The sequence below is a fragment of the Pithys albifrons genome, chromosome 7 (genome assembly GCF_047495875.1).
Source record: "Pithys albifrons albifrons isolate INPA30051 chromosome 7, PitAlb_v1, whole genome shotgun sequence".
In the NCBI taxonomy this organism is placed as follows: Eukaryota; Metazoa; Chordata; class Aves; order Passeriformes; family Thamnophilidae; genus Pithys; species Pithys albifrons.
Window position 1 is genome coordinate 7,314,936 of NC_092464.1, and position 25,937 is coordinate 7,340,872.

Sequence of the window (25,937 nt, forward strand, 5' to 3'; positions counted from 1 at the left end):
CCCGTTCAGATCGGTCAAAGGCAGCCAAGGCACAGCCCCAGAGCCTCTGCGCTGTCTCTGCAACGCTCGCCACGTTCCGGGGCAGTGCCACCCCGCCTGTGCCTGTCATGGCGGCGGAGGAGGAGGAAGAGGAGGGGAAGGAGAGTGGCGGGGGGCGGAGGAGGAGGAGGAGGCAGCGGTCACATGGCGCCGGCGCCGCCGCCACAGCGGGCGCGGGGTGGGCGAAGGGGCGATGCCGCCGCCGCGGTGAGTGCGGGACTGTGCGGAACCGGGGCCGATGTGCGCGGCAGCCCCGGGTTGTGCGGGACGGGGCTGGTGTGCGGGGTAGCCCGGGACGATGAAGGGTGCGGGACGGGGGCCGGTGTGCAGGAGCGGGGCCGGTGTTGGGGCCGGGGGCCGGTGTGCGAGGCAGTCCGGAGCGATGAAGGACGCGGCAGCCCCGGGATGCGGGTCGGGACCAGCGGCGGCTCAGGCTCGTTCTCACGGCGGGACCCGGCCACGGGGTGCACTCGGTGACCTCGGAGCTCTTTTCCGACCCGGTTGAAAGTGTGGTTGTGTTTTCCGGGGCTCCCCCTTTGTGGCTCTGAGCTCGGGTCCGGCCGCACTCCAAGGGCTTCTGCCTTAGGGACAGAGCGAGGGGCTTGAGCGTGTTGTGTTGCACACGATGGACAGTATCGTAATTGCTGTTTTAGTCTCCAAATGCATGTGAAGGAGCAGAGCCCGCCCCAGGTAGACCGAAAGTGCGAACCTCAGTCCAAATTGTGAGGATGGGTGTTAGTGTCGCTGGCGCTGCTCCGTTCATTGATTCGTTTGCAGGGCGAGGTCAAGCATTGTGGGTTTTTGTGAGCCTGCCGTCTGCTAAAGCTTTCTTATCTTTATGACTGGGAAATTTATTTTTAAACTGGTTTTTTCCCTTTCCTTCCCTCCCTGTCTGCCCCCCCCGTGTTTTTCAGTATATACTTCGCAACATTGAGGCTCCTCTTTTCCTCTTAGCAAATATGTGTTATTCTTCGTGGCTCGTCTCCAGCCCTTCTAGTCAGTTCATTATTACCATGTGGTATTTTTCTTTTTCTTTCTTTTTTTTCTTTTTTTTTAAATTTATTTTGTGCGTTGAAGCTTGTAAGGAAGGCTGCAGCAGAACACACTGAAGCAAATGAACTGTCTCCAAGTTACTTGCAAGGCAGAATAAACGTTCCATGATCCCTGCTGGCGAGAAAACAGATGCATCTGAGTGAGCAACCAAGAGCTCTGTGCCACTCACTGGCAGTGGGGAACTGAGCAGGTCAGATTTCTCTGCTACAATGTAGCACTGGAATCAAACAGTGTGTTCAGAGGTTGCCTGTTCAGACAGCTGCCTCACCTTCATCAGTTTCCTCATAAAACTGGCATGGAGAGTAATTAAAACACTGATGCTGTCTGGTACCGGCATCTCTCCCAAACTGTCCTGAGCTGGTTTGAGTGTCAGTTGCAGGGCAGCCGCAGTAGACCTTAGAGAACTTTAGTGTATATTTAGATACAAAGTTGCGCCCCCTACTTTTCTGAAGAAACAATGGAAATCTCATGACCTGGCTTTGTTGCTGCTCTGTAAACAGTCAGTGCTTTATCCTTTTGGTCCGGTGTATTTGGAGCATTGCTTTGTGTTTGAAGGAATGGTAAAATCTCTCAGTGCCAGCAAAATAATTGTGCAGGTTGGCAGGATCATCAACATTCTGCCAATATGCTGCTTTTTTTTTTTCCTGGAAAATGTATTCCAATATAAGATCAAGTCCCTTCTGTCTGTCCTTAGAAAAAGTAGTCTGTATGAGACATTAAATATTCTTGAATGTTTAGTGATCTAGCCTCTGCTTCTTTTTTTTTTTTTCTTTTCATATGGATGTTATCTTAATAAGAAGCTGTTCTCAGATGTCTCTGATTAGCTTAAACTGATCCAAGTGCAGGCTGTGCCCAGAAAAGGATGGCACCAACCCCTCCCTCACAGTATGTTTCTGCCCTGCTGCCTGTAGAGAGCCTTTGAATATGTGAAATAGTCCAGCTGGGATTCCTAGGCCTCATTTTAGAACAGCATAAATGTCCAGGTGGTTCCAGATAAGAGGCTTTTGATTAACAAGCAATTGGCCTCCCCCAGTATAACTGTCTCTGAAGAACTGCATGCCTTCTGCATAAGCTTTTCCTCATCTATGGGTAAGATAAGCTCCTGCAGAGTTTTAGGAGCTCTTCTGCAGCAGGGAAGGAAAGAAATAACAGAGCAGCTCTAATGAGCCTTCCTCTCTCAGCCTCAGATGAGGAGGACACCAGCAGGCTAAGTGGGGTGTGTGCTGATGTAAGAGAGTGACTGCAGATCTCAGGGTCTGTTGCCTGTCTTCTACTATCTAATCACCTTCTCAAAGGATGCAAATCAATACTCCATTATGCACCAGAAGTAACTCTGGATAGAGTTCCTGAAAAGCTGCTGTGTGACAGTAGTTTATGAGAAAAGATGAATCTGATCGTCATTTTCATAATGATGTAAATTAACAGTAGGTTGATTCAAGCATTTTAGGAGGCAGAAAGCCCTGAAATGGCAAGGCAATGGAAATGAAGGTAAATTATTAGTGTTTTGAAAATTTATCTGTACAAAATATGCTTCCTGTAGTAAAGTGACCAAATCCCCAAGTTTTTAATGTGTGTGGTGTGGGTCACATGGATGAAATTAGAAGCAGGTAGTAGAAGTGGAGATTTTGCATCTTCCAGAAAGAAAGAACAGGATACTGTTGAAAAGAACAGAGAGAGGATGGTTCTTTAGTTACATTCCCTTGGAAGGTCCTGTGGAAGGGTTACAGCCTGAGCAGCTGGCAGCTGAGTTTGGCACTGTGGCAGCTGTGTGTTGATTACTAAAGCAGAGACATGAGGGAATACTTCCAGCTGAAGGGAAGAGGTAAAACTTTCAAAAATTGTAGTCATTCCTTTCTGTGACAGTTGTTTTTTGACTTCCTGAACAGTTCCATCTGCCTGGCTGGGTAGTACTGCACTTACAGGTAACCGCAAAACTGATTAATTTGCTATGGTACCATTCATCTTGGAGAGGTGTGGCAATACAACTCCATTACTTGCCATTGGAGAGCAACATACACATTTCAAGGTCAGAAATTAATTTGGTTTTCCTTCTCAAAAAATCTACAGATGTGAAGTCTGTTTCAATCCCTTTTACAGTGTGGGAGGTAGATAAACTGTGTTCTTATCTAAGGTTTCTTTTCAGAACATATGGTGGATTGTGGATATGAATGCATGTGCTGTTGCAGCTACTGAGTTAATATATAAAGTACTGTCAGTGCAAAGGCCTTGGCTGTTCAGCCATGAGTTAAAGCATTTGTTCAGCTCGTTTTGTGTAAGAGTTAATAGTATGCATCACATCCTTCAGACGGATTCTAGCGTGTTTCTCATGTGAGTCAGCATTGTGTAATAATTAGTGTAAATGCTCTATTTGAAAACTCTGTTAAAACTAGAAATATGCTGTAGCAAAAAAGATGGACAATTAGGAAACTGATCATACTGTTGTTTCATTCAAAATTTGACTTCAAGTATACTTGATTTCAGATATTTTGGTGTAAGAACTTCTGAACTTTTCCCATGAAACGATGCTAAGTCTGTAAATAAGTGACTGATGGTGTTAACAAGATGCAGAGTACAGAGTGAAGTGCCTGTAGAGTGTTGGGTTGTATCTCAGTCCTTTCTTGAGCAGTCTGGGGTTTTGGCAGCCGTATCCTTTGCATGTTTGAGACTGGAACACAGTGCTCGGGGTGAATCAGCTTCTCCACTGTTTGCGCTAGTTAAGAGACCCTTGATGCAGGGAACCTCAGGACTTGGTACTCCCTGCTCTGTGCTTTATAGTATGGGCAAGAAATATGTGTGCAGGCCAGGGAGGAGTCCAGAGCCCACAACCCCACTTTGGTGTCTTTGCTGTCTCTTAGGTTTGGTTTGAAGCAAGTGAGCTCTTGTGGTTTTCTCTCTCATGGCAACAGTGGCATTGCAAGTTCTGCATTTCTGAGATTGAAGGTTCGCTGTGGCTGACAGGTTTTACCTCATCAGCTCCTACTCTTCACATTCCTGCTCCAACCTCCCTTGCCATGGAGTAGGCTACATGGACAAAAATAACTTCTCTTGCTGCATCAGAGGGAAGGAATATGTGCATGAAGTTGCAGAGAGGCTGATGGGAGGTAACTGCTTATGTGCAATACCTTCTTGTCATTCCTAAGACTTCAATCATGAGACACTGCACCATTTAAGAAGCTGAATTCTAAACTGACAAGTTAAGCTAATAAACTTGCAGGGGCATGCTGAAAGGAGGGGTACCTCACTGAAGGTCTGCTCTGTGCCAAACTGATTTAAGCAAATGCTTAATGAATGTTAGAAGCATGTTCGTGGAGGTCTTTTTGGTTTATGTAAAACCATCCAAATATTGCTTGGCCAAATGACAAGGATTTTCTTGTGCAGACAAGGATTAAATTGGATGCTTTAAACCTTGGAGGTGCCCATAATTAAAACAGATATCCTTTTCCAGGAAACACAAACTATCCTGTTTTGATTCATAACCCATTATGAATCAATCTTTGTAGGTATTTTGACTCTTGCCAATTCTTGAACTAACATCTAAAACAGAGGATGTTGCTGTCTCTGTTGATACTTCTCATATTTGTTATTGAATATGTTTCTAGAAGTATTTTCTTTAGTTTTCTGTTTCCTGGAATGTGTTAGTTTTGTTGGTTAGCATGGGTCTCTTACCTATGGAGTCAGCGGATGCCAAGACTCATCTCCTGTGAGCTGAGAGAAGGTTGAGGTTTGGATTGCACATCAACCTCCCGTGGTAGCAGTGTGTTGGGAAGCACAGCTCCTAGTGAAGTGGGGAAATGTATTTTTGATCTGCTATTCATTTTGTTGCAACATCCATGATTTCAACATCAAAATCCTGAGTATGTTTCCCCATTAGAAACATTGGCAGTAGATAAGAAGAAAAGTGACCAAGAGGGATAGAAAAGGAGTGGTCCACAACTGTTTCCTCAAAGGGATTTCTTTGGAGAATCACAGAATCACAGACTACTCTGAGTTGGAAGGGACCGACAAGGATCATTGAGTCCAACTCTTAAGTCAATGACCCACACAGGGAATTGAACCCATGAGCTTGACATTATTACAACCAAGTTGAGAAGGAGAGATTGAGTCTCCATAATCATGGAGAAAAAATGAAAGGCAAAGAAAATTAATTTTTGGCATAACTTGTTGAAGTTTGCTCTCCCTACAGACAGCATAAAACTCCTGCTAGTGACTGATTCTAATCCAACCATTAAAGTATTTGCCTTAATGCATCAGGTTTTATAGGGGAAAGCTGAGACACTTGAGTTGCCAAGAATGTCATCAAAATCTGTAGCAGAACAGACAGTTCAACCAGAACGATCCCCAGGTCAATCTGATACCTGTACAGATGTCCTGGTACAGTCAGGGCATTGAAGAGAACATGTAGTAACTTTATATCCTTGGGATTCCTCTCCTACATTAATGGCTGGAGACAGTAAGAAAATGAAAGATGTAGAGAGAAACCTGGGTGCAGAAATTACTTTAAGCTTCTGGTGCAAAATGGATCCAAAGCAAGAGGACTGCAGGGTTTTGGTCTATGTCAGAATTTCTTGTTGGGAAAAATGAAAGTTCCAGGTGGTGTGGATACTGTGGACTCTCTACTAAAACTTGGAGTGAAAATCTCCAGGTGACCTTTGTTCTGGACATAAGAAATGCAACTGGACATTGAATTCAGTTCAACTCCTGCTGTTACTATTTTTTTCACTTCTCATTTTTTTTAAGAATGAGCATCCACAAGAAAACCTCAGGACATGATATACGGGGGAAATCTCCATGTATCATATAGATAGATAGATAGATATCCATGTGATCGATCTATCTATCTATCTATCTATCTATCTATCTATCTATCTATCTATCTAATCTATCTCCTAATGGCATGGAGAAATGTAATAGGGTTAAGAACTCTGAGCAGTTTAGAATAAGTTAATATTTTCAGAGGCAGTTTGGAGATTTAAACTGTAACTTGTTTTAACCTCCCTCCTAGTTCTGAGGCTATTTGATCTATTTTTTTAACAAATAATATCTCTGTATTTTAATATCTGTTACTCAGGCTCCATAGAGGTGTTTGCTCCTGGTCTAACTGAAAGAAGTTGCAAGGGCAACTTACTGTATTTTTATGGAAGTTGCTGCCTATTGGAAGGGAAAACCGTGAAGAAAAAGAGAAATGAAGTAGACTGGTATGATTTGTGGGAGTAAGACTGGAGGTCTAGGAATTCTGTAATCTGATGCTGCAGGGGAAGCTGCAACATAACTATTCTCATTAAGACAGCTTCCAATTCTGTAGTACTAATAGTAACTTAATTGCAGTGATCTTGCATTTTATATCTGTTCAGGTAGAGTTTTTTGAAGTTTCTGGTGTGAGCTGGCAGATGTCTTTTGTGTATTTTTTTGTATACAGCTGTTGATACCAGTACTGAGTTCTGTACAAGTGCGTGGTGCACGTCTGCTGGGAGATGCTGCAGAACTTGTGCCAAGTGCAGTGTCCATGTTCAGTAGTCACAGGTTTAAAACTGAGAATGGTTAACCCCAGTTTTTACCACTGTCCCACTCAAAAGTACTTCAAGTGAGGTCTGTTTTACTGCCAAATTTGCTGCCAGCTTTTTTGGCAGGAGGGCTGTAGAAATGAAGTCTGTTTTTTTTTTAATTATTTTTTTAGAACTGGAAAACTTATTTTCAGTTTGCTTGTAAAAGACTGGGAAAAAAAACCCAGACACTTTTGATGAAGATTTCTTAAGATGAACAGGAAACATGCCTAAAAATTTTTAGTCAAAATGTGAAAATCCGGTGAAGTTACTAATGGTTTGGAAAATGAGTAAAGGAATTTTTAGAATTGACATTTTTGTACAACTTCGTGATTATTTTCTCTAGCATTACTGTGGTCTAATCAGTTGATGTTATGATGAAGAATGCCACTCATTGATTGTGCTTCTCTAGTGAGTGACAGCAAAATGACCATGTGTCTGTTGCCGATCATGGATCCATATGGATTGTCCTTCCACTGGGAAACAAACAAACAAACCCAAACAAACAAAAAACCACAAAACAAACCAAAAAAAACCCCCAACCAAACAAACAAAAAACCAACCAAAAACAAGAAAAGAGAGATGAAAAGTAATCCCAAACATAGAAGAATATACTGATGCTTTTGGGGTCAGTGCATGCAGCCAAATGAGAAATACCCTGGCAGCCTTGGTGTCCTAAGCCCCATCCAAACTAGCCTGTTTTAATAGGGAAAACCTGTGTTTGCTGCCCCATTCCCAGTCAGGACTCGCAAGCAAGAAAGTGTTAAGTTTCCGGCTCAGCGGTTTATTGTTCACCGGGAATGAAGACACCGACTGGATCCGCCTGCTGGTGCAGCAGTCAATGTGCTTTCCCTGTGTAACCTTGCACTGCTGCTTCAGTGCCGACTCTTCTGGAAGAAGGTGAGGGCTCTACAGCTCGTCTGTTCCCGGGGAAGTCGGGCTGATCTAATTATTTTGCATGAATCTGCGTTTTTACTGTTATTTCGGCAAGCTTTGCAGATATGAAATGAGGAACGGCTAAGTGGATTTTAAACATTTAGAAAAAGTATTAATCAGCTTGCTTGTGAGTAGTTGACCTTGTAAGCTCCCTTACATTCTGCATTTCTATATAGTGCTGAAGGGTTATTAAATTAATATTTAGATGCATCGATCTTAAATGTGAGAGGAATGGCTTGAAGTTGTCAGTATCTGTTTTTTAACCTTGCTGTTTTCTAAGCTCTGTATGAAGAAGGAAGGGCTGTGTTACAAAATGCATTGCATCTTTCTTTGGAGACAGTATGTGAAAATCCAGACTTCCTTGAGAGCTGGTTTTACTGATGAACAGAAAAATCTCGCTGTTTGAATTAGAAGAAAGTATTTATTAGCAATAGAAAAGGAAGAAGGTATTTTTAGGACTCTGGGAATGGCATGACATGTATTTGGTGCCAGATGGCTTAAAGTAACATCCAACCGAGCAGCCCTACGGAGCAGCACTTCTCAGGGGGTAGGTAAGAAAATTCCTTTGCTTAGGACTGTGCTTTGGGAAACAAGTAGCTTTAAAGGATTTTGGTAAGCTCATGTTTCTAATCCAAGTGCACTTGCTTTCTCTAACCAGACTGGGCTGTTATGTTACTTTTCTTGATGCAACGTTGTAACTGGTTGTAACTGAACCTGGTGTTCTTTTCAGTTGTTTGTTAACATGAGATCTTGATTTACCAAACCTTTTCTTTCCAAAACTTGTAACTGCTTTTTCCATTAAAACTGTGTTCTTAAATGAAAACCCTTGTGAAATACTCTCACTCCTCAGAGAGGAGTATATGGGGAGAAAGCAAAACCCAATGTGTTTTATTGTTGACAAAGAAGTGTAAGATGTTGCTGCATAAGATACTTTAAAATTTCATTGAGTGAACATGGGTAAAGGAGGAACTTCACCTTTTTTTATGAAAAAGCCTAAGTTTTCACATTTACTCTGGTATGGCAACCTGCTAAGTAAATCTTTTTTACTGAAGTTGAGAAATTCCAAAAACCTCGATAAGCAAAGTTATGCTCCTAGAGGAGGTGTTTCAATATATAGTTCACAGATTTGAAAATGATGCTTTGCAATATTTAGACATCTCTGGTTAAAATCCAAAAACTGAAATACAAATGAGTATATGATTGAGTAATTTGACACTGGAGAAATAGTGAGGGTTGAGAACCTAAAGATGTAAAGAAGATGAATTTTTAAATTTGTCCTAAAACACCTTTATTCTTTTCAGACTTGGTGTACTCATAGGTCTTAAACAATTCATGCAACTAGTCTATTTATGTCTTTCTTTATCTGTAAAATATAATGAATGTTACTGATATTTCAAGATTATCTGTAAAATATTGCTCAAGATTTTGTATTCTTTCCAGGATTTATTTTAGATGGCATGACATGGATTTATGTAGCTGTGCTGAAATGACTAAACTGTTGGCCCTCAAAGCTTTAAAGCTGAATTTAGAAGGGACTTGCAGAGGTTAATTAAAAATAGATCTTAATGTGTCATCTCATTAAAATGAGTGGGAACAGTGATCTTATGCAAGAGGACAGCCTGTGGTCCACAGGATATTTCTGTGAATGGGGGTTGCTGTGGCTGAATTTGTTAGTCTTTTTTAGCTCTTTCTTCCTCCCACCTTGCACCTCACTGAACAGCCTGATTCTGTTCTCTTGGTACCATCTGTGCAGGTAGCAGCAGGTTGCTGTTAGTTCTCATGCCAGAGCTGTCTCTCCTGCATGCTGAAGTTGCTCAGCATCCTCAGTTCTCACAGGTTGGGTGTTCCAGCCTGTGACCATCTTGGTGGCCTTTCACTGAGCTCACTCCAGTCTTGTGCTGGAAAATCCCAGCCTGGGTACAGCACTGCCGGTTCTGATGGAGGCTGTGTGGGTTGGTGCAATTGCATCCCTCAGTCAGCTGGCTGTGCTCCTGTGGATCCATCAGCTGTCCTTACAGCAAGGGCGTGCTGCTGGCTCAAGGTTGGCCAGAATTTGGCTGGTCCTTCTCTGCAGAGCAGAGAATTTGTGTGTCCCAGGTGCAGGACTTGGCATTTGTCCTTGCTGAATGGCACAAGGTGGGTTCCTGTTGGCCCAGCCTGTCTGCATGAGTAGTTACCTGCCTGTATTCTGTCAAAAATAGCCACTTAATTCATAAAATGCAGTCATCCATCCTTCTGAAAGGACAAAAATTAATACTTGTTTTTAATTAAAAACTAACTGTCAGGTAGATCCAGTTTAGTGTTAAAACAATCTAGTAGGTGGGGGTTTTGAGCATTTAAGTTGGTTTGACACTTAGATTGTGGAGTATGTGAAACACTTTTATTTGGAAGTGTTTGTTGCTTTTGTTCTGACTCTGTGTTCAATGGATTTTCCTCCTAGTGAAGAGTGTTGGAATCTGAAGCAAAAGCTTCCCAAGGTGTCCCTTTTTCTTCTTCCTAGTCTATTAACTGTGACTCTCCCTTGAGAGAGAGATGAAATGGAAAGGTTTCCTGGAAAAACATAATTCTCATGGAAGTGCAGAAGGTGTTTGAATGGCATCTCTGTTTGTGTGATGAGTGTGTTACTGGAGTACGAGTCTTCCTGGTCTGGTCTCTGTTCATTGTTTCTTTGTACTCTTGATGCTGTTGTTCGATAGTAACTCAGCCAGAAAAGAGGAAAGCCTGTTTGTGCTGATGCTCTTTTTGGAAAAGGATTGTGGTAGCCATATCATCTATGAGGCTAAGAAGTATAAAAAGATTTAAGGGTATTAAAAGAACAAAATTGCAATTGTAAGTAGTGTTTTATATTCTTGTGTTTTGCTCCCCAAGTAAATAAGAAAGTAAAAATTGAAAGTGTCTGTAGAAGGTCATGCAGCAAATTATCCTAATCTGTAGAAAGATAGAGTATTTTAATGATTTTTTTTTCACTAGAATACTCATTAAAAATGAAGATTATACATATCTGTTCCTTGCCTCAGTATGGTTCCAAAATACACAGGCAGTCTTGCAGGGAACCTGGGTAGTGTGAGTTGTGTAGCTGTCTTAGGGAGTTTTTTTAAGGAGAAAAGCTGTTCTTGGAAAAACTACAACTAGACTTTAAGGTTTTCTCAAATAAATTCTACTCCTGTTTCAGAAATCTTGAGGTTAGTCTGATCCTCTGTTTGACCTCTGACAAACACAAGTTTTGGCACAGTTATGAAATATCTAGTCATACGGTGTGTTTACTAAACTGTTGAGGTTAATCCAAGCAGATGTCCGTGCCTAAGCAGTGGCAGGTCAGAGAGCCTGGAGGCAAATATTGCTCTTTAAGCCAAAATACTGTGGAGTGTGGTTAGCTCTTTTTTTTTCTTTAAAAATATTGAGGGCCAGTACATTGGGCTGGTGTTAGTGAAAGCTGCACAGGTTAACAACAACAAACTCTCCTGGGCTGTCTGGGGCAACACAGTTGTGTCCTTGTTGGGCCAGTTATAACATGAACGTAAATGTTCCTGGGTTTGATGTATGAAATGAATGTCATGGGTGGTGTGAGGATGCTACAAGAAGCTGGTGTGACATGAAAAGCATATTCAGGTTTGCCAGGGGTGCTCTTGGAGGTTTTTTCAGCTTTGTGATTGATTGACTTTGAGAGATTTTTATTGAGTTACTAATATTTAACCTATATCGTTCTCTTAAAAAATCAATGATTTACTTCTTGTGCAGGGAACTGAGACTTCTCTACTGGAATTCATGGAAATTAGTGGGGAATATTTTACACTTGGCGTTTCTGGCAGGTGGGTCTGCAAACTCAGTTCCAAGACTTCGCCAAAAGAAAACTATCAGGCAATAAATACTTGACAGTCAAAATGGAGCAACAAGAGAGAGACTGAAAGGCTGAATACTTGGTTGGAAATTCTCAGAATACTGTGCCTTGCAGTCGTAGTGTCTTCTAAGCTGATGCTGATGGGGCAGCTTCCAAGATAATTATTTTCCTTTCTTGGTCACCCTGGTTGTCTCCAAAGTCGGTTGTAATTTCTTGTTGTAGGAGATGCTGCCACTTGAATGATTTATGTTTGTCATGTTGAAGTGTCTTTGGATTCCTGAATATACCAATGTGAACAGCCATGAATTCCATGAATCAGTAGGGCCTTGTGCACAGGAAGGAATGCCTGTAAAATACCTGAAGGTGTTATCATTAATTATGGAATATGTGGAAGCTCTTTTATTGCCCAGGGAGAGGAAATGTCTTGTGCTCATTATGGATGTTCTTTGCTCTATGATTTTTTGGGAAAGAGAATTGTGGTATTTTTTGCTTTTGGCAGCTGTATTGCTTTTCAGAAATGAAGGGAGATACATAATGGGTCCTTCAAGACTAATCTCCTTCCAGTAAAATCTGTGAGGAACTGTATGTGAAACAATTCTTCTTGCTATGTTTAAATCATAGATTATTCTTTTGTGGCATTTAGTGTTTTTGTTTGCACTTGAATAAATAAAATTTTCTGCAAGTGTACTGTCCAAATAGCAATTTATTGGTGACTGAGCTCGGTGTTACAGTACTGCGTAGGTGAAGGTTATTCTTATGAGCCAGTGGACATGATTATCTGATTAATGCAATTCTGCTTTTTTTGCTTTCAGTTGTTTCTGTCTAACTGTTCAAACCTGCCAGCTGTGCTTGCATTAGCAGAGTTTTAGGCTGTTGAGATAAAAATACATATAATCTGTTTTTCTCATGTAGCATATATCGGAGCCAAGAAAGATCCTAATACTTCGGATTTGAAAGGCATGTCCTTTTCATCTCCTGTATTCAGGAACAGTTTGTCTCCACTTAAAAAAAACACCAAAAAACCAAAACAAAACAAAAAAAAAAAACAACAACAAAAAAAAAAGGTGAGGAAGAAGTATTAAAAAAAGGAAGGATTTGGCTTTGCTTAACTTTCAAAATCGTGCTTGGAGAAAGCAGCTGGGAGAGTATGGATGTTTAAGGTAATATTCAGGGTATTGTGACCCTGCACAGGCAGAGCCAGGTGTTGGGTAAATTGACAAAGTGTGTTTCCTAGAAATCTTCACAACACTGGAGTGCAAAGGAGCCCAGACAGGATGAGGGCTTTATTCACCACATTAGACGGCTTGTGGAAGGAAGTCATGGATAGGGAGATGATTGAGGTCAGAACTGAGGGTTGAGTGGCAGGCTCTGTAAACTGAGTGTTTCCTCTCAGGTCCTTCTGACCAGCTGAAGTATCCTCTCCTCCCTCCCTCTGGCATTTATCAAAGTGGATATTCTTTTGTTGCACACTGAAGTGGGTCAAGGGATTCTTGTTTCTTTGTATAAGGAGGAGAGGGAGTGTTACATTAATGTTGACTGTATTTTGTATGTATGAAAGTGTTGGGCTGAAAAGGTTCTTGCAGTTCCTTGGGGCAGATCCCAAGCAGGACTCACATGGTTTAGGACTTGAAAACCTCCTGTGGCCTAAACCACATCTGTAAGAAGTCATGGTCACCCTAAAACTGTCTAAAATTGGCGTGTGCAGCTCTGACGCAGGTTATGACTCTGTGGCTGTTTGAATAGTAGAGGGAGTTGAAATCCATAGGACAGTGGTTGTGTAAATGCATATGTGCTGGTGAATAAATTAGTAAACCTCAATGTGCTTTTCATATGCAGAGTTTAAATTTTTTTTCCATTCTACCCTCAAAATTGTCTGAATAGCAAGTCTATATTTTCCTGCCAAATAAATTACAAAATGTCTTGATTGAATAGCAATGTGCTGAATGGGCATAGTTCTTTCATTATGGGGATTCTGTCCTTTGATTTAAATGCAGTATTTCAACCTTTACAAAAATACAAAACAGTGGAAGAGAGGCAAAGAAGGTAAAGGGGATCTGCTCTAGCAAAGAGCAGGTGGAAATTTGAAGCTTTGGTTTGCATTTGTTACTTTTCTAAGGAAACCAAGCGTGAGCCTTCAGCCTGGTTGGAGGACTCTCTGGAGATGGAAGGGTTGTACAGCAATCTTCTCACTCTGGTGGCTACTAGTTTACCCATTCCTCTGTATGTAATTTGAGTGTGCCTGATGTCAGTCATAGCAAACTGTAATGTTAGTGTGGCTGAAAGTGTCATAGCATAGCTCTGACCTGTGAAAGAGATGCAAGGAGCTAGGGAAGCACTCAGTCCATGATGAATTCTGCTGTGTGCCTGTCTTCCTACTGTTAGAAGAGATAGAAAGGATTATCTTTGATTTTTCTGTGCAAGCTGCAGTGTAGATGTATCCTTACACAGGTCTGAAATTAAAAGATTCCATTTCTGTTACAGTAATTTTTATCTTACTAGGACAGTTCTGTTCCACACTGTCAGTGCATGTTAAGATTGTGCATCTGTGTTACCATAGTGAAGGAAAAACAACTCCAGTAGGTTTTGAGGAGCTGTGTATTAGGCCAGGACAAGCCTGAAAGCAGGTGACCTTCTTGTGGCCATGCAAAAAGAACCTGGCAAGCATCCAGATCTTCTTATGTATAAGCATTAGTTGTCTGCAGACTGTCTGGCAAGAATTATTATAATGAGAGGATGTAACTGTTTATCTGTTGTTGCTCCTCTGCAGCCTCCTGTGCTACATTTGAGCCAAGATTCACTTTGGTAGGCTCATTGGCCACTGTTAGCACAGGGCATAAAGCACTGGGGAGGACTGGTGATCTGTACTTTTCCAACTGGTAAACCTATTCTGCTGGTTAGAGTGAGGATTTTCTGCAATCTTTTCTGCCCCAGAGCATTTGGTGCCTGACTAATTTGATGGCTTTACAGTTAAGCAGCAGATTTCTGTGTGGCAGTGTTAGAGAAAGCGCCTGTTTCACAGAGCGTGCGATTCATCTGCATGCACAGGGTCAGTGGGGGATTTAAACCCTGGTTAAGACTTTTTTAAGCTCCTTGGGCTCAACTGCTGCGTAGATTGTTGCCTTGCAGAAGTGGGGGAGTTTGACATGTAAGAAAAATGGATAAATTATTTTTGAGGGCTGGTTTCTTGGTGTTTCTTTTTACTTTACTCTGTGGATATTTTATTCTTGGGAGATGACCTGCTACAGTCTTGGAAATTTTAATTTTGACATGTATTCTCTTTGGATGCAAGTGACTTAGGACTTACATTGCCAAAGTAAGTGAGATCTTTATAGTGTTTTTTGGGATCATGAACAACTTCTACCTTTGTTTAGTAGTTTTCCATATTGAGAAGGGAATTGTCTGTTTGTACTCATAAATATTCTGGTTTGTTCCTTGCCAGCTTGACCTGAAGACTTCTGGTAATTTCTGACTTTTTGATAAGTCTGAAAAATGCATTGGCATAAATGATGGACTCCCACCCAAATATTCTGTTTTCTTAAAACACATGTTTTGCTAATTAAAAGGTGATGAAATGATTTCCTGACTTTTTATTACCATGCAAAGAGTTTGTTGTGGTTAGATAATGATGAGACGAATGTAGTTCTGTCAGTATTCTTTTCCTCAGTTTTGGGAACTGATCTGTATAGTTTTTAAGGTGGTTTTGTTTTTTTTTTTTCTCCAGCCTTTTTTAGATTTGAGGAACTCCAGAAAGTTTACTGGATTCTCCTGGGTGATAAATAAAATATTACCACCAGCTTCATATGCTTGATTTCTGGGTTTTGCTTAGGATAGTAATTTTCAATATAGCTTGGGAAAATTGTCTTAGTGGATGGATGTCTAAAGTAGAATTCTAGTCTGTGTTTTTCCTTCCAGCTCTAGGTGGGCATCTCCTCCAGGGAGTATGGAATCTCTTCTGTAGTCTACAGAGGTCTGCAGGAACCCAATAAATTACCATGAACCTGTTAGTTCTTTTCCTATCCCATACCTGTTTTCCTTCTATGGAGAAGCGTATCTGTAAATGTGCCTGTCTTGGTGCTGTGTTGCTCCGTTACACCCCACGTTTTCTGGGAGTTCTGGGACACTCATGATGACTGTTCTTAGATTTGGGGCAAGAAGAACCAAGCCAAGTAGCTTTTTCGACCAGTGTTCTCTCATTCCATGCTTTAGGATAGGATCTGAACTATAAAAACAATACATGTGGCAATTCTCTTAGGCAACTGGCTCAAAGTGGCCTTGCTTGAGCAAGGGGGTTGGACAAGGTGATCTCCAGATGTCCCTTTTAACCAAAACCATTTGGTGATTCTGTGAAGAATCAATTGCCTGTGTGTAGTATATTTAAATAGTTACATGTTTAAATGGATGCAGGCATACTGGAAATATACTATTGTGAAAGAGAGATAATTTTATAATTATTCTGAGGGAAAATGAGTGATTTTTACCTTTAATTGTGATATGTTACTGGGCTTTTGGTGATTTTTCACTTCATGTTTTAAAGCAGTGCTATCCACACTAAATGTGCAAACTGGTCATGTTCAGTTTTTGAATGGGAAAGTGAAAAGGCATTTAAGTTCTCAAGGTCTGTGCTTAAGTAGAAATCATTTAATGGAAGAGTAACCTACAAAATGTGTTTCTTCATGTATAGACCTGATGAGGTAACAGGCAGCACTCTCAAGATGTGTGTTTTCACTCCTTTTCAGGTAACTGAGAATGGATCCTACACGATGCTGAGTCTACCATGGGAAGTGTCACACTTCGCTATTTCTGCTATGGGTGCCTTTTCACCTCCGTGACCTGGACACTTCTGCTCTTTGTTTATTTCAACTTCAGTGAAGAGAGCCAGTCCTTCAAGAATGTGCCCATCAAGGGGCTGGAGCCTCAGAGGCCATTTCCAAAAAAATTCTACCCCCGTTTCACACGGGGGCCAGTTCATATACCTGAATTGCAACAGAAAGAGAATAAGATAGGAAATTCTCTTGGAAATCATATCCAGGACCCAGTAAAGAGGGAGGTAGAATTCTCTCCTGAAATGGGTAAGTGTTTTTCACTGTGGATGACAAACTTATTCAAACAGTAGAAGAAATGACATAGCAAGTTTTCTGGAAAGGATCTCAGGGAAAATTGAGTAATGAAGTAAGTAGTTTGTTAAAATGCAGGTGGTACTAGTGGCTCTCTTCATTAGGAATTACCTGAAATTTATTCTGCTATACTTAATCCAGAATACAGTATTTATAATGTTCACAGCTGTGCTGTGTAAGTGCTGATGTGGAGGACTGGATTACATCAAGGTCTGCCCTTGGTGTAGTTCTTGCTTTTGGAAGGTTCAGCATTACTTGTTTTGTATCTTACTCCTATATTAATTTGGCTCAAATACAGAAGCTTTAATTAGCTACAGGGAAACTCTGCTTATATGGAGTAATTAAAAATAGTTTGGTAACAATAAGCAGTGGGAGAATCCAACTGATCTGGAGAATATCCTTGGAGTATGAAATAATCTACAAGAAATGTGTGCAGGACAAAACTACAATGAAAGATTTATTGAGATGACAGTGGTTAGGGCCAAATCCTGCTTTCTTTGTACCAGCAGAGGTTTGTGTGTTTCACTAGAGCATATTTCATCAATGAGATGATATAGTTGTGTGTTCCAAACTAAAATGCTTTAGGTATTGAAGTGCTTAAAGCTTACTCAGTGCTGTGTTCAGATGTGCAAACTGAGCATGTTGAGTACTGACCTGCAGATTTGCTTTGAGTCTGGAGGCAGATTCTGATTGTTGTGGCAGAGTATTGGGGTATTGATTGCTGCTGCTGCTGCTTCAGGAAATACAGCCCAGTAACCTTTGTAACCAGAAGTTTAATACTCCTATCTGACTAAAATCCTCAGTCATTGCTTTGTATGAATGGTGAATCATGAGCTTTAAGAGCCTGAAGAACTTTACCAGAATTTGGTGTCTGAGTTGGTCATCAGACTTGCATGTATATGTTTAAAAAATGTCTGTTCATGTTGCCCTGTGGCATTACAAATATTTATCAGCTCACTGCAAAATGTCTGAGAGCCCAGCCAGGTGAAGACCAGTCCAGAGGTGGTCCTTTCTTTCCAGCTATTCAGTATGGGTCAGGAAAGGAATGGAGCTTTCTAACTGAGAAGTCCCTTGATCTTCAGACAAACAGCTCATTTGGTTGGTGAAAGCCAAGGGGAATTACAGTGCCAGGGTAAATTCTTCATGAATCATCAGGAGACAGCTCTTAGATCAGGTGTTGCAGGAAAAGGCTTCCTGTCTGTCTAGGGCAGGACAGTGATAAACATGCAAAGCAAACAAAAATGAAAAGAAAGTTGGCATATGTTAGTCAAAACCAAAATGTCATCTGGGAGGGCAGTCTATCTTATTTCATTAATCTGTGAGAGTCACTAACACTGCTGAAGTAAAGCTTAAATTGCTGTTTTGATTGCAAAACTTTTATTTTCCAAGGGCTTTTATGTGCTGTTGTCCTGGGTTGAGCTGAACTTTTTCAGACCTTTTTGCATGCATTTGATATTGTTCTTCATGAGAATGTTTTAAAAATATTAGCACTCTTTGTATATATTCAGAAGATCAGAACAAAAGTATTTAGTGGTTGGATATGGGTGGGTTGGAAAATAAAACATTTGGGGGAGGGTGTTTTAAGCTTGTGTTTGGAATGAAGAAAATGTTTTAAGCTGATGACAGCACACTGAGTGTGCAGGGGGATTGAGCTGGGTGTCTGAACTGAGCAGCTGGAGACCTTGCTTTGGAATGTGGTGTGGTTCAGTGGAGGATTGACTGACCCCTTTAGGCTGCTCTTGCTGGAGGAGTGACCCTGCCACTGTAAACAGACCTCATTCCTGCCCCCACAGTGGAGCCTATCCACAGGGAGCATTCATCCATGAGCACATAGCCAGGCACAGGGCGCTATGTGGGTGTATCCCACCTCTTTTGCAGATATCACCACCCAGCACTTCCCACTTGGTCCTGCACAAATGTCAAGGCATTTATTCTTGAGATGTTTGACAGTGCAGCTGCACTGCCATTTCTGTACTCAAGACTGGAAGCCACAGGGTGGTAAATGTAAATGGTGGGAATGTTATCTGGTACTTGCAGGTAGACTTGGTTGGGGAGACACAACTGGTCATGACACATCTGTGCTCTGAATACTCAGCCGGGCTACTTGTTTGAAAAGGAAGAAAGCTTCAAAACTTTTCAAGTTATTTCTCTATGTTTTTTAACCCATCTTATTTTCTCTGGCCTTGAGCTCAGTTGCCTTTTCCATCACTGTTGAGAACTGGAGAACATGAGGTATGAGAAAAGACTGAGAGGATTTAGTTTATTCTGCCTTACAGGGAAGGCTGAGGGGTGAGATTTTCTTGCTGTCAGCAGCAGCCTAATGGTAAGCTATAGGGAAGATGGAGCCAGACTCTTTCAGGAGTGCATGGGATTATGATAAGAGGTTGGAGCAAGGAGGAAATTTCAGTTATGGAAGAGGAGAATCATCTTCAGTGCAATAATGGTAAAATGCTTGAACAAGGAAATGAAGAAGTGGTAGAATCTCCATTCTTGGAGTTACTGGGGGCATTCAAAAGTCAACTGCACGAGTTCTGAACAACCTGATACAGTTGGACCTGCTCTTGGGAAGAAGTTTAGACCAGAGGTCCCTTACAACCTGAATTATTTCATGAATGTTTAAAACATATTATCCAGGATGTATGGTAGCATGAGAATGAGGAGCCTTCTTGTTAACTGTTTTCTGCAGGCTTTGAATGATTTGGAGATGGTGGGCAGTGTGGGAGGAGATAATTTACATGATTCTTGCTCATTTCTTATACTGAAATTTCTGAGAAATTGACTGCGTAGGTTGATAAATAGCTGGAGAGGGTGTAGGCATCTCATTAGGTGCAGACATCTGAACAGAGATGGTAAAAAGTAATCACTCTGCTACCTGAATTGTTGGAGAAGTGCCTACCTGACACAGGTAGTGGCAGACACCACACCTCTCCCTCCTAGAGTTCTGTGAAGTACCACAATGTTTTGGTTCTGTTCACACTGGTGAGTACAGGGCTCAGTGACAGAAGCCCATGGCACTGGGTCAAGGCAGGCAGGATGGATTGAGAATTTCATCTTGGCCTCTAGCAGGGCAATTGCTTATACCAACAGTTGATGCTTCTGCTAAAATAATCGATAAACAACAACTCTGCTGCTGTTTTATTTGCTGTCCAAGTGCCAGATGAGATAAACAAGAAGTTTATGGTTCTTGCATAGCTGTTTTTATATTTATTGTTACTGCAGACTTTAGACAACTGCATGCAATTGGAGCTGCTATTGTGAGGGTTCCTACCATTGTAAATGTATTTTCTCTCTCAGAAATCCCATTACAGACCTGTCACTTGTATGGATAGGTGCTGATGCATTGTGTGCTGAAGTCTCTCCTCTGTTGCCTGTTTGGTGTTGGTTTTATGTGATGCTAAGAGTTAGAGGTCATGTAAGTCAAGGGAGTGTATCTGGTAAGGCAATAAACACAATGGAGCCATCAGTCTTTGGAGAAGGATTTCATTTTATTATAGCTGCAAGGGCTACTCCTATGTGCTGTCTGTTTGTGAGAGGGAGCAGAAATAGTTGCCCAAGGGATTTTTGAGAACATAATGGAATTCAGGAGAGATTGAAATATGCATTTCGATCCTTGATTACGTCCAAGTGATATTTCTGAGCCTTCTAAGTGACCTTGCTATGTTTCTTCTGCAGGAATGATTTTTAATGAAGAAGATCAGGAAGTGAGAGACTTGGGCTATCAGAAACATGCTTTCAATATGCTTATCAGTAATCGACTGGGATACCACAGGGAGGTGCCTGATACCAGAGATGCAAAGTATGTACTGATCTTTGGGTAGAACATGGTGTAGCTTGATGTGCTCAAGGGCTTGTTACTCACATTGTACCTGATGTAGTATTTAACACTTTTGATGTAACATTTCTGTTAAACACTTTTGTTCTCATGTGTTGCTGAATGCAAATTTTTCAGCTATTTAACAGGAGTGCTTGAGGTTAGGATTTTTATTCTTTGGTTTTACCTGGGTTTTTTTGAATGAATATTGTTTCTGGAGATCTAATTTTTTTACCTGCTGCTGAAGGTATGTGGTTGTGCACAGCTCTGAATATTTTCTATTAAGGAGCAGATATTGTTCTATAATGTATCTGGTGCATATGAGGGGGAAAAACCTCACTGCTGTAACAACAATAAAAAGGCCAAACATTGAATTGAAAAATAAATAAACCTGCATCTGTTTTTCTGGTAGTTTCTCTGGTATGGCTAAACATAATGAACTACACTTGATGAAATATCTCTCCCAGGGCTGAGTTCATTCCAAGTAGATGAAAACTTTTCTGCTATGCTTCTGGGTTTCCATTTTTATAGTTTCTTATTTGCATTGTATTCCTTCATGCCTATCATCTTCATGTGGCATTAGTCTCTGATACTGTGCCCCATTAGAAGTACAGACAAACTTTGAAAATAAGAAAGAAAAAATGATCTTTTGCTTTTAGTGGCATTCAGTTTGTAGATTAAGATGCTCAGATAACTGCTTGTTAGTTGTCTCTGGTTTTATTATAAGTAGCAGGGATCCAGTCAGTGCTGCTAATGAGGCATGCAGAGCTCTTCAGCTGACAAAATGTACTTGACAGCCTTAGGGTGAGCTGAACGCTATTTAGACTCCACTGACAGCAGTGACTAGACTTAAATGTCTTAATCTGCCCTCTGAATCCCAGCCTTGATTGTCTATATAGGTATTTAGAACCACTGGAGGTATTCTGAGATATCCAAGCCAGTCTCCAGCATCTGGCCAATAAAGTTGTGGTATTTTTGGCGGCTTTGTGTCATATTTGCCATTCCTATACATGTTCAAGCTACCTGAGGGTACCAGACAGTGTTTTGACAGCTGAAACAAGCCCTTAGTATCTTCTGTTGTTTATGTCTTGAGGTTCTGTGATTCTTACTCCCCATCCCTATCCATGATATCCTCTGTTTTCTAACAAGCAGCAATGTTAGTTTTAAGTCTGTTTTATGTGGAGAGTAACTTACTATGCTGAGCCCTGCTACAGATGTTTAACTCTCTGGGCTCTTTATGCTCAACTTGGGGGTTCTTCCTGCATGTTTAATGTTTGCCTGTTATTCATGAAGTTTCAATAGTGATCTAGCTCTAGGGAATCCCTCTGAAAATAGTGCCAACTACTGTATCTCTGTGTGCAGATGCAGAGAGAAGTCCTACCCTGCTGACCTGCCCTCTGCCAGTGTTGTGATCTGTTTCTACAACGAGGCGCTTTCTGCCCTGCTCCGCACAGTGCACAGTGTCCTGGACCGCACTCCCGCACACCTCCTGCATGAAATCATTCTGGTGGATGACAACAGTGAACTGGGTGAGAGACACTTCCACTGGGATTTTTGTTTGGAGCTTACACTTCTCAATCTTCTGTGCCTTCCTGTGCTTTACTGACTGATCAAAATAAATTGTGGGAAGACATGATGCAAAACCAGTTTGTACTGCAGTCCATCTTCAGAAAGTGCCAGCTGGTAGAGATGTGTGGTGTCCTGAGAAGCCCAAGGTGACATCCCTTTTGCTACTGGTGCTATTTTACTGAGGAGCTTTGTATTATACAAGCCTTAACATTCAAAATCAGGTTTTGAAGCTAATGATCATAGTCATATAAATGTTAGGGAGTTGGAAGGGACCTTACAGGTCATCTAGTCCCAGTTCCCGCTGCCGTGAGCAGGGACACCTCCCACTAGACCAGGTTGCTCAAGGCCTTATTCAGCCTGGGCTTGAATGATTCCAGGGATGAGACATCCATGACTTCCCTGGGCAACGTGTTCCAGAGCCTTATCACATTCACAGCAAAGAATTTCTTCCTAAGTAACCTAAGTTTCCGCTTTCAGTTTGTACCCATTTCTCTGTGTCCTATCAGTACAGTTCCTAATGAAGAGTCCCTCTGCAGCTTCCCTGGGGGCCCCCTTCAGATACTGGAATGCTGTTATGAGGTCTCCACTCAACCTTCTCTTCTCCAGGTTGAACAGCCCCAACTTTCTCAGCCTGCCTTTGTAGAGAAGGTGCTCCAGTCCTCTTATCTCACCTCTTACACACACTAAGTGTTTGCAGAGAGGGTCATTAAGTAGTTGTTCATAGTTCGTGTGTTATTACCAGTGCCTTGCTTGGGCTGCTCAGGTGCTCAGAGCAGATCAGACAGCCCAGCACTCACTGTGAGTGCGTCCGAAAGGAGCTGAGCGCACACACCGAGTGCACACACAGTGCAGTCTTGAGGGTAAGTTGATGTGGCGCTGTGGAAACAGTGTGTCGGTGTTTTGCATTGCTCAGCATTTCGGACCGTGCAGCGGCCGGAGCTCAGCTTGGCTGGGAAGGCTCTGCGTGGCTCTCCAACAGCCTCTTGTGGCCACGCTGGGAGCGGCTGTGCTGGCCTCTGCTCCCGCAGTCACGGAGGGGCCCGGGAGGGGAGGACCTTGCACAAAATTACTGCTGTGGAAGGATTGATGCTGCCGCGTTTTTCTCACAAGGCAAAGACAGACACGGAATTCAAGGAGTTTGGCCCATCAGAAGCAAAACGCCTGTTGAGGAATGTGTTAACGTAGCAGTTCTTTCCAGCAGGACTGTGCAAGTTCCCTACTCACCTTTGTACAAGTCCACAACTTTTTGCATTTTTTTAAATGATTGTGAGATTATATTTTTTTAGCACATATAATTTTAGCTCCCTTGGTGTCATCATTTGTTTTCTGGTTTAAGGTCTTGCTCTGAAACTGATTAGATATCTAATGTAGAATGAAATTCCCCTGTTTTGCAGCAGGTTCATTTCTTTGAGGTCAGATCAGATGTTAAGATACAAGAGAGAACAAAGATCAAACACCATCCCTTACTGATAAGAATGTGTATTTTAAAGCTTTGTTTTCTGTTTTGGAAATAATGCTCTTTGCTATAAAGTCTCTTGTGCAATTTGTTGTTTTAAAGTTTCATAACCCTCGTATTCAGAACTTGGCTTACTTCAAAACTCAGTCTTTTGAATATGGGAGTGCATTTCATCAATGCCTGTGTTGAGGCAGTACCATCACTCTTCTGGTCTGTTGCTATTTTGAAGGCCAAATTAGATTCAAAACATTCAAATAGCTATTTTTGTCTTTCTGACTTCAAATGAACATGTTCTGAAGCCAAAGGCAGGAGGCGATACTGTTTACAGAGAGAATTACTGCTCTCGATGCTAATGGTACTACAGATGTTTGCACTGCTGCTTGATCTGAATGGATGGATTATTACTAAAGCAAGCTAAAGAAAGGGAAAATGGATTTGAGGACTGAGGAAATGGGCAATAACTTTGTCTGTCCTATGGGTCTCATGAGCTTGGGCAGATTGCCTGATCTCCATGCCCCTTTGTTTTGCGTGTTGGGTTTTTTTTTAATTAGAAATTAATTTTCCCTACATTACCTGCTTTCCCAAAGGGTGTCCTAGATGGAATTCTGCCTACTTCTTCAGCTTTAAATGTGGTAGCTGTGCTGCACATCAGTGCTGATATGTAAAACTTGTGTCTTTGCACCTGGTTTTGCCTTAAAAAGCATCTTAAGGCTCAATCATCAACAATCTTACCAGCTAAGTAGTCATTGCTATGGCTCAGCCAAGCCCACTCTTAAATTCTTCTTTCCATTCCCTGCAAGATGGGATTTCTTTTTCTAGTGCAATGTCTTTCTCCCTGATTTAGGCTTAACTCGTTACGGATCAACCTAAGGATATGTTGAAGGCTGATACTGGAGGCATTCTTCTATCTAGGAGGAGAGATTGAAGAACTGAAAAGGAGCAAATTGTCTGCAACTGAGTACTTTAAAATACTTTAAGATAATAACACTCCTGACTCCCATCCTAGGTTCCTTTTGAAGGAGCCTTCATTACATAGACATGAAGAAGATAATGCCTAAAGTAATTCTTGGAGACTGTCTACTGGCAAAAGGGGAGCAATGCTCTCCTTGGAGCAAAATTTCTCAGGCAAGCTGTATTGAAGCAGTTCTTTTGGATTATATCAGAAGTAGTCAGTCTTGCCAGTGGACATGAAGCTGATACACCAAAATGCAGCAACAGTGAAAATTCATGAATATGCCTGAGACTAAACTGCCTGTTGGGCATGGTTCATGATGTGTTGAGTCCCAGGCAATGGCAGAGCAGTTCCCAGCAGAATGTCAGTTTGTCCTGATTGAAGCTGCCCTCTTAGAGCACATCAGCCATAGGTACTACTGGCTCTTACCTTCTGCTGCTCAAGCCTGTGTTTGGCGCTGGTTTACCTCCAGAGTGGATGTGACCTATTTTCTTTTTTTCCCCCTCCTTTTGTTAGCAGAAGTTTGCATGTGCCATTGCACATGGAAAACTCTTCTTTCCTCTTTTATTGTATGTACTTTTGTGCAGCCTTATCTGCTGTAAGTGCTGAGTTTGATAACTGACCTTTTCTGCCGTGTTCTATCATTGTTTTCTTCAGGTGTACACTGTCTTTCTCTTGCTATAATTCATCAGGTGAAGAGTTATTCAAGAACACTTTCATTTTAGGTTTGTAAATCCTTCTGCAGTGTTTATTTGGGTATCTCTTTTGGGTAGCACCCTAGAGATTATTTCATCAATTTTCTAGGAGTCTTTCTCCAAAAAACTCTTTCCTGTTTTCTCTGGCATATGATGTCATATTCAAGACCAGGGGATTTAATTGCCGTGACCCAAATGAATCCTGTCTGTACCTGTCCAGAGACTTTTCCTCGTCTCAGAGTATTCTCTAGCAGCATATTTTCTATGTGTTACCTTCTCATTCTTAGTCCAGAATTCCACCTTGCAGTGCAAAGGCTGAGATCTGAACACTTGAAATTACTTCTGCCTGAAAGTTCCTGTTCCTCCTGAAGGTTACAGCTCTGACTTCCACATAAATTCCACATAAATTCCACATAAATTCCACATAAATTCCACATAAATTCCACATAAATTCCACATAAATTCCACATAAATTCCACATAAATTCCACATAAATTCCACATAAATTCCACATAAATTCCACGGCATTTAATCCTGTTAACAGCAACTTTAATGTTTGAGCTGACATTCTTCAGAATAATATTTATTTTGGCATATGTTCTATTGAAAGTCCATCTGCCAGTTTATGCCAAGGTTCTCTGTGAAGCTTCATTTGGGTTTTTGTTTTTATTCCTCATTTTATATTCCTCTTTATTGCTCTACAAACTTATTAACTTATGCTTTTCCATTACTTCAGTCTCCATGTGCCCATCTTCTCTTCAGTAGTCCTGCTTTAATGTTAGAAACCACTTGTCCCCAGGTGAAAAAGCTATTGTTACTCTTAAAATTGCTATTGATGGTAGTTAAGTTGCAGTAGTGCCTATAGACTTCAGTGAACTTTGCACTCCTTCAAAAAGCACATGCTGCCAGCAGTATCTTTGATCCTTTTGGATTT

The 25,937-nt window shown here is 41.4% G+C and overlaps 1 protein-coding gene across 4 annotated transcripts in view; it reads left to right on the forward strand.

Moving 5' to 3' along the window:
• The first annotated feature begins 182 nt into the window (after positions 1 to 182).
• The window catches only part of GALNT11 (polypeptide N-acetylgalactosaminyltransferase 11), a 50,659-nt gene continuing 24,904 nt past the window's right edge, over positions 183 to 25,937 (forward strand). Inside the window, exons 1-4 of one of the 4 annotated variants that reach the window (XM_071560122.1) lie at positions 183 to 246; positions 16,143 to 16,475; positions 20,193 to 20,316; positions 21,694 to 21,860. In XM_071560122.1, the coding sequence (XP_071416223.1) occupies positions 16,181 to 16,475; positions 20,193 to 20,316; positions 21,694 to 21,860 (586 nt within the window). In that variant the 5' untranslated portion in view covers positions 183 to 246; positions 16,143 to 16,180. Of the gene's footprint in view, positions 247 to 7,371; positions 7,533 to 7,557; positions 7,696 to 14,697; positions 14,720 to 16,142; positions 16,476 to 20,192; positions 20,317 to 21,693; positions 21,861 to 25,937 lie in introns of those variants that run through there. The other 3 variants (XM_071560123.1, XM_071560125.1, XM_071560126.1) reach the window with 3 other exon arrangements.